The sequence below is a fragment of the Myotis daubentonii genome, chromosome 6, assembly GCF_963259705.1.
Source record: "Myotis daubentonii chromosome 6, mMyoDau2.1, whole genome shotgun sequence".
Taxonomy (NCBI): domain Eukaryota; kingdom Metazoa; phylum Chordata; class Mammalia; order Chiroptera; family Vespertilionidae; genus Myotis; species Myotis daubentonii.
The window spans coordinates 55,906,546-55,914,772 of NC_081845.1; the positions used below are offsets into that span (position 1 = coordinate 55,906,546).

Below are 8,227 nucleotides of genomic sequence, written 5' to 3' on the forward strand. Positions count from 1 at the left end.
CATTAGATAACTCCTGCCCTCGAAGTGCTTTTCGCGACTGTGCAAGAGTCAGAGTACCGGGACCGAGAACTACAACTGCTTTCTGCGACTGTGCAAGAGTCAGAGTACTGGGATCGAGAACTACAACTTCCGGCTTGCTTACTAACTGCGGTGGCGCTATTTAAAAAGCCTCAGAGAGGAGGTGCTTGGCTACGTCCCTCTGTTCCAGTTCTGCTCCCTCAGAACAGAGGCCAGACCGGGGCGCAGCCTTGGGCCTGAGCCAAGATGGCATCTGCGAAATCAACCCCTACGAACTCGCTCTCTTCCTGCCTCGCGCAGCTGACCGCGGCGGCGGCCGGGGAGGGTCTAGGTGGGACAAAGGACACAGCTACCAACGAGACACCCTTGGGCCGTGCGCTCTTCGCTCTCCGCACGCGCCACGTCAAGGCAACGAGAGGAATTAAGCGCTTCCGGGCACGCGGCGGACTCCTCCCGCTTCTGGAGCTGCTAAGGCCAGGGAAGGCTGTGGCAGCGGGTTCCGCCCCTTCGACCGACCCCGCTCATTCTGCCGGCTCCGCCCCTTCGTCGATCCAGTCTGCGGTTTCGGCTGGCCCCGCGCCCTCCTCTGCGTCCTCGTCCACCCTGAACTTGGCGCTTAGCATCCTAGCCGACTGCTGTACCGAAAGGGCGTGCCGGACTGAAGTGCGCAGACTCGGAGGCATTCCGTCTTTGGTGACTATTCTGGAGTGTGTGAAGACAGACAGTATCCAGAACCAAGCAGCCCGTGCTCTGGGCAACTTAGCCATGGACGCTGAGAGCTGTGCGCACATCCATTCTGCTGGTGCTGTTCCCCTACTCATTAAGAGCCTGACGGCCTACCAGGACTCACCTTGCTTGCAGAGCGTGATTCGCGCCCTCCGCAACCTGGCGGACTCCCCCCAGCACCGCCTGGCCCTGGCACAGCAGGGAGCAGTGCGCCCACTGGCTGAGCTGCTGGCTGCTGCCCCAGGCCCTGCGCTGACCTTGGCCCTACTCCGTGCCCTCCTAGAGCTGAGTCGAGACTGCTCCCGTGCCTGTGCTGAGCAGCTAAGTCTGGGCGGAGGACTAGGCCCACTGGTCAGTCTAGCCTCCCGTCCCAAAGGGACAGTCCGCGAGTCAGCTGTCCTGATCCTTGCCAACCTGTGTGCCCAGGGCCTGGTACGGCCTGCCCTGGGCAATGCTGGTGGTGTGGAGGTGCTGCTGGGTGAGCTCCAGCAACGCCGAGGTCCCGGTGGGGCGGGCCCAGCCTCCCAGCAGCCCCTGGTGCGGGCTGTGTGCCTACTTTGCCGGGAGGCCATCAACCGAGCCCGGCTGCGGGATGCTGGTGGTTTGGAGCTGCTGATAGGACTCTTGCGGGATCCTCATGCCAGCGCCTGGCACCCTTGTGTCGTGGCTGCCCTTGAGGGCTTCCTCTATGATACAGGGGCCCTGGGCCAACTGCAGGCTCTGGGGCTTGCGCCTCTCTTGGCCGGGCAGCTGTGTGGCGAGCTTGGTGATGAGGAAGAAGAGGGAAAAGAAGCTGCTTCCCGGGACTTTCCTGAGGAGCGGACCCCTGAGCGGGTAGAAGCCAGAAGCTTCCAAAGCCTCAGGTCGTGGCTGATATCCGAGGGCTACGTCGCAGGCCCGGAAGACATCTCTCCGGACCGGTCTCCAGAGCGCTGTCCACGGCCTCCTCCACCGCCTGCGCCCCCTGAGCAGGCCCAGGCGGCCAGTCCCGCCCGGGGCCCAGCCTTGGTGCAGACGCCTCGAGGCCGCAACCCTGCCACCGAGGAGTCTTGGGGCCGCGAGGGGCCAGCGCTGCTGCTGCTTTCACACTTCTCCCAGGCGCCAGACCCAAGCGCGGCGCTGGTGACAGGTCCGGTCCTGGGCGGCCTGCTGGCCTACGTGACGAAGGCACCAGGCCCACCGAGCCCGCTCGCACTGCGCATCCTGGCGCGCCTCACCTGCAACCCTGCCTGCCTGGAGGCCTTCGTGCGCAGCTATGGTGCCGCGCTGCTGCGAGCCTGGCTGGTGCTGGGTGTCGCCCCGGACGACTGGCCCACGCTGCGTGCCCGGCCCCCCGGTCAGCGCAGCCAGCACCGGGGGCTGGGTGAAATGCTGCTGCGGAACCTGACGGTGCAGGCGGAGTCGCCCTTCGGAGTGGGGGCCCTCACTCACCTGCTGCTCTCCGGGAGTCCTGAGGACCGTGTGGCCTGTGCGCTGACCTTGCCCTTCATTTGTCAGAAGCCCTCTCTGTGGCGCCGGCTACTTCTGGACCAGGGCGGCCTCCGACTCCTCCTCTCGGCGCTGACGCGGCCAGCCCCGCACCCGCTCTTCCTCTTCTTTGCTGCAGACTCCCTTTCCTGCCTCCACAGCCTGGTGTCTCCCACGGTGAGCCCCGCCCCGCCATCCGCAAGCCCCTTGGACATAGACCCGCCCTCCCCTTGCCACTATGAACCTCTGCTGGGCCCAGCTCCCAGCCCAGCCCCGGATCTGCACTTCCTCCTGGACTCTGGCCTCCGGCTCCCCGCCCAGCGAGCTGCCTCATCTACTGCCTCCCCTTTCTTCCAGGCCCTGCTAGCTGGCAGCTTTGCTGAAGCCCAGATGGACCTGGTACCTCTCGGAGACCTATCACCCAGCGCAGCCTGGCCTGTCATGCATCACCTGCACGGCTGCCGGGGCTGTGGGGCAGCCCTGGGGCCCATTCCCCCGCCAGGCCAGCCCCTGCTGGGCTCAGAGGCAGAGGAGGCACTGGAGGCTGCTGACCGTTTCCTGCTGCCGGGGCTGGAGGAGGAACTGGAAGAGGCTGTGGGCCGTATCCACCTGGGATCCCAAGGTGGCCCAGAGTCAGTGGGTGAGGTGTTCCGCCTGGGCCGGCCTCGGCTGGCTGCCCACTGTGCACGCTGGATCCTGAGGCCGGGGCAGTGCCCACGGAAGCGGGCTCTGGCCTTAGTGGGGCTGTTGGAGGCAGCAGGCGAGGAAGCAGGTTCCCTGACTGAGGCTTTACTGGCTGTGGTGATGGGAGTTGAAGTGGGGAGCAGGGGTCCCAGCCTATACTTTTGATATCCCCTCAGAGGGGACCCAAGAACGAATTGGCAAGAAGAAGGCCTCCCTTGGAGTGGCACGGGGAGGAGGCTAAGCAGGAGTCATCACTGAGGACCGGCGAGAGGATGAAACTGGGCCCCAGGATGATGGGCTGCAGACTCAGGAGTGAGAAGCTGAAACCGAGGTCTGGGCATGGGGACTGCGAGATGGAGAAGAGCCCAGCCTTCTGGGATTGGGATTAAAACTTTGGAGTTGGATATTCAACTACACCATCGAGAACTATCTATGGCACCATGATTCTTATTATATTTTTTCTGAATTGCAGTTTAAAACAAGGATTGTACCCTACTCTACCCTTTTTAGTCTTGTTTTAAGCATTTACTCCATCTACAACAGCATTGTATACCTCCATTCCACATCCAAAAAGGTGTGCACTGTAAGAAGTTAACATTTTAAATAAAAATGACAGCTCTGTCAAAAAAAGGGAGAAAGTTCAAGAACCTTCTGTACTAAACACAATTTGCAAAGTTTTGTTATTTTTTTCTGTGTTTAGAATGCTGAAATATTTTTGAAGTTAAATAAAAAGTGTTACATTTAAAAAAAATAAAAAACCTTATTGCTATTACTTAATAGATTCATTGGTTATTCATACTAATCTGAACCCACCCATATCCCTGCGAAATGCTGTTGGGTCCTTTGGAGGATGGCCTTAGTATGGCAGTGACAACTCAGGGAACTGGAAATAAGCCAACGGTCATAAATCACAAAGCCTTTTACAATTTAAACATGATGGAAACTATATGCCATTTTGGGGGTGATCTGAAAAGCACATGCTTTGGAGTCATTTTGATGGATTAAGTATTTTCCCTGAATCATCTAGTTTAGAAGATTAAAACTTGATTATAAAATACCCAAATGTTTTTAGATGTAGAAATAGTTGAGCATAAATCAAATACTACAGGTTCATGAGAAAATAATCAAGAGACCAAGTGATGTGGCATTCTTTTAGGTCTGATATTGGAACTAAGAAACATTACAATAGTTTATTGTTCATAGAATAATATATTCTTTCAGAATTGTTTTGGAATGCAGGCACTACCCAGAGTTGATTGGTGCTTGGCAACACACCAAAATAATCCCAATGATGAAGGAAAGTTATGAGAATGTAAACTTTCCCCCCAATACCTTATGTCTCATTGACTTCAGATCCAGATAGAAGTGGTTTTGTAACTTTTCTAAGGTTGGAAGGCATTCCAGGATAGAAGCTCTCTGTCAGAAAAAGTTACCAGATTGTCCAGATCAGTGAGGCTTAACTTTTAGGATCACAGATTCCTTTAAACAAATTGTGTGGAAACACTTAAGATCTCTATCTATACATATAAAATCCTAAGCAACTCTTTGGCCATTTGACCAGTAGCTATGACGTGCACTGACCACCAGGGGGCAGATACTCAATACACAGGCATGGAAACATGGAACACTGATGAATCTCAGAGGGAAGGGGGGGAGGGGGATGGTAGGAAGAGATTAACCAAAGATCTTATGTGCATACTAGAGGCCTGGTACACAGATTCATGCACCAATGGGGTCCCTCAGCCTGGCCTGTGGGCATCGGGCTGAAACCAGCTCTCTGACATCCCCTGATAGGTCCCGGATTGTGAGAGGGTGCAGGCCAGGCTGAGGGACCCCACCGGTGCACGAATCCATGCACCAGGCCTCTCATAATAATATGAAACACCCCAAACTGGCTAGAAGGTGCCATTACAGGTTCTTGGTAGTTATAACCAATCCCAGTGGGACTTGTGATGTGATGGGAGAAATCCTAACTCTTGTACCCTAGCAGTTCTTTCTCCTATTCTCTTCAACAGCTGCTCCTTAATTTTTGCATTGAAGTAAGAGATGTCTCCTTATGATTATGTTTTTATTAATTATCATGCCACTTAGATGGGTTAGTAAGATGACTCTTTGTTCTCCATTTGTAGATGAGAAAATTATTGGCTAGAGCAATTAAGTGGTTTAGTCAAGGAGGGGAAGAAGAGAATTAAATCCCATGTACCTAGAGTTCTATTCTTTAGATCCCAACCTCCTTGCTGAGGCCAAATTAGGACACGATTTGACATGGTTTCTGGAGACCACAGAGACTCCAGGGGATCTAGTCTTCTCCCTTCCCATGTGGACCAGCCAGTGAGAAAGTAGCAGCATCATATGACCCTGCTAGCTATCAAAGACCAACCTCTTTCCCGTTGCCTTTTAAGGAGTACTTGGTGTTTTCTCTCTTTATAAGCTTCAATTAGGTTTTGGTTATGGGGGGCTTATTAGAATAATTTTATTGATGCTTTAACACATTTTCTTAGCTGGAAGCTAGTTTAGGAGCCAGTTTGAGAAGCTTGTAAATCAGAACTTCAAGGATTGGTCTTTCCCTAACAAATTCTGACTGATTGGCTTCCTAATGTTACATTAATTTTTGTCATTTTCCTGGTAGACTTTTCTTCCCTGACAAATCCAAGCCCTGTTATCTTGAAGAAGAAGAATAAATTGGAAAATAGAACATATGGAAAATAATTGTTTGCAGCACAGCCTTTTAAAGTCTTCAAGCCCTGAGGCGTAGTCTACGTGCATGAGGGTGCCCTGATCCACTGTCAGACATCTAGTACCTTGAGGGCAGGGAATGCGCCAGGATGTGCAAGAGCTCCCATGGCCAGGACAGCATGGCCTGCAGGAGTGGGGTGCTTCACCCTCCCTTCCCAAGTCTGGAGACCCATAATGTAATTTTTCTTAAGTAACTTATTTATTTTAGAATAGTTTTAGATTTACAGAATAATTACCAAGGTAGTGCAAAGAGTTCTCATATATTTCACACCCAGTTATTCCTTTTCTTCATATATTACACTTGTGATCATTAATGGTCCAAGACTGATACTGTATTATTATTCTTCTAAAACATATTTTATTGATTTTTTACAGAAAGGGAGAGGGATAGAGAGTTAGAAACATTGATGAGAGAGAAACGTCGATCAGCTGCCTCCTGCACACCCCCTACTGGGCATGTGCCCGCAACCAAGGTACATGCCCTTGACTGGAATCAAACCTGGGACCCTTCAGTCTGCAGGCCGATGCTCTATCTACTGAGCCAAACTGATCAGGGCTGATACAGTATTATTAATATTAACTAAAATCCACAGTTATTTAAATTTCCTTAGTTTTCCCCTAATGTCCCTTTTCTGTTCCAAGATCCCACCCAGGATACCGCATTACACTGGCTCATCATGTATGTCTCCTTAGGCTCCTCTTGGCTATGGCAACTTTTCAGACTTCCCTTGTTTTCTATGACCTGGATAGTTTTGATGAGTACTAATGAGATATTCTGTAGAATGTTCCTCAGCTGGGATGTGCTCCTCATGATTAGATTGGGGTTGTGGGTTTTGGAGAGGGAGACCACAGAAGTAAAATGCCATCCTTATCATGTCATATCGAGGGTACTTATAACCAGCATCACTGTTGATGTGACCTTGATCACCTACCTGGCTGAGGTCATGTTTGTCAGGTTTCTCCACTAGAAAGTCACTTTTATTCCCTTTTCTGTGCTATACTCTCTGGAAGGAAGTCATTCTGTGCAGCCCGCACTTAAGCGGGAAATTGATTGTATATCTCCTTGAGAGTAGAATATCTACACAAATTATTTGGAATTCCTCTGCATGGGATATTGGATTTGTCTTTTCTTTACCAATTATTTATATATTCAGTCATTATACCAGTAAGGACTTATGGATATTTACTTTTGACTTTGAGTAATCCTATCTAATAAAAGACAAAAAGGGTAATTAACCGTACCTCTGCTACGCTTCCCATTGGCTAATCAGCGAGATATGCAAATTAACTGCCAAACAAGATGGCAGCTGGCAGCCACGCAGCTGAAGCAAGCAGGAGGCTTGTTTGCTCCAGTGATGGAGGAAGCCAAGCTTTCCTGCCTGTTGTGACCGGCTCTAAGCTCCACTCTAAGCAACAATGTTGCAATTATAGAAGCTAAACAAACCCCAGATACCTGCTTTCAGCCAGCCCTGGCCTCAGAGCTGGGAGCACCAGTGACGGCAACAGAGTTTCAATTACAGAAGGTAAATAAATCCCAGAATAAAAAAGAAAAAAAGGAGAGGCGGGGAGCTTCAGTTGCAGGCCAGCCTGAAAACGGCCCTCAGGCCCTCACCCAGAACTGGCCAGGCACCCCAGTGGGGACTCCCACCCTGAAGGGGTGTGGCCAGCCTGAAAACAGCCATCAGCCCCTCATCCAGGCTGGCCAGGCACCCAAGTGGGACCCCCACCCTGATCTGGGACACCCTTCAGGGCAAACTAGATGGCCCCCACCCATGCACCAGACCTCTATCCTATATAGTAAAAGGGTAATATGCAAACTGACCCTAACAGAAAGACTGGGAATGACTGGTCACTATGACACACACTGACCACTAGGGGGCAGATGCTCAATGCAGAAGCTGCCCTCTGGTGGTCAGTGGGCTCCCACATGGGGGAGCTCTGTTCAGCCACAAGCCAGGCTGATGGCTGCCAGTACAGCAGTGGTGGTGGGAGCCTCTCCTGCCTCCTCAGCAGCGCTAAGGATGTCCGACTGCAGCTTAGGTCTGCTCCCCACTGGCAAGTGGACATCCCCCGAGGGTTGCCTGGCTGCCAGAGGGATGTCTGATTGCAAGCTTAGGCCCAATCCCCTGAGTAGCAGGCCTAAGCCATCAGGTGGTCATCCCCCGAAGGGTCCCAGACTGTGAGAGGGCACAGGCCGGGCTGAGGGACCCATCCTCCCCCACCTCCCCCCCGCCCCCCGCCCGAGTGCACAAATTTTTTTTTAAATATATTTTATTGATTTTTTACAGAGAGGAAGGGAGAGAGATAGAGAGTTAGAAACATCAATGAGAGAGAAACATCGATCAGCTGCCTCTTGCACACCCCCTCCTGAGGATGTGCCAGCAATCAAGGTACATGCCCTTGACTGGAATTGAACCCAGGCCGACACTCTATCCACTGAGCCAAACAGGTTAGGGCCTGAGCGCACAAATTTTTGTGCACCAGGCCTCTAGTAATCTAATGATACTTTATCTTTTTTTTGCTCAATTTTTTTCCAGCTTTCAGTTGGTTCCTATATTCCTTCAACACAGCCTCATTATTATGGATTAATTTTTTT

At 51.8% G+C, this 8,227-nt stretch overlaps 1 protein-coding gene across 1 annotated transcript; it reads left to right on the forward strand.

The window, feature by feature from the left end:
* The first annotated feature begins 237 nt into the window (after positions 1-237).
* Positions 238-3,498, forward strand: LOC132237104 (armadillo repeat-containing protein 5-like). Its single transcript, XM_059701038.1, has one exon. It carries the CDS (start codon positions 265-267, stop codon positions 3,058-3,060), a length of 2,796 nt encoding a protein of 931 aa, XP_059557021.1. The 5' UTR covers positions 238-264; the 3' UTR covers positions 3,061-3,498.
* Positions 3,499-8,227: the final 4,729 nt, after the last annotated feature.

Excerpts from the sequence above, each read along its gene's own strand:
- LOC132237104 (XM_059701038.1), top strand. The coding sequence starts at position 265 with ATGGCATCTGCGAAATCAACCCCTACGAACTCGCTCTCTTCCTGCCTC.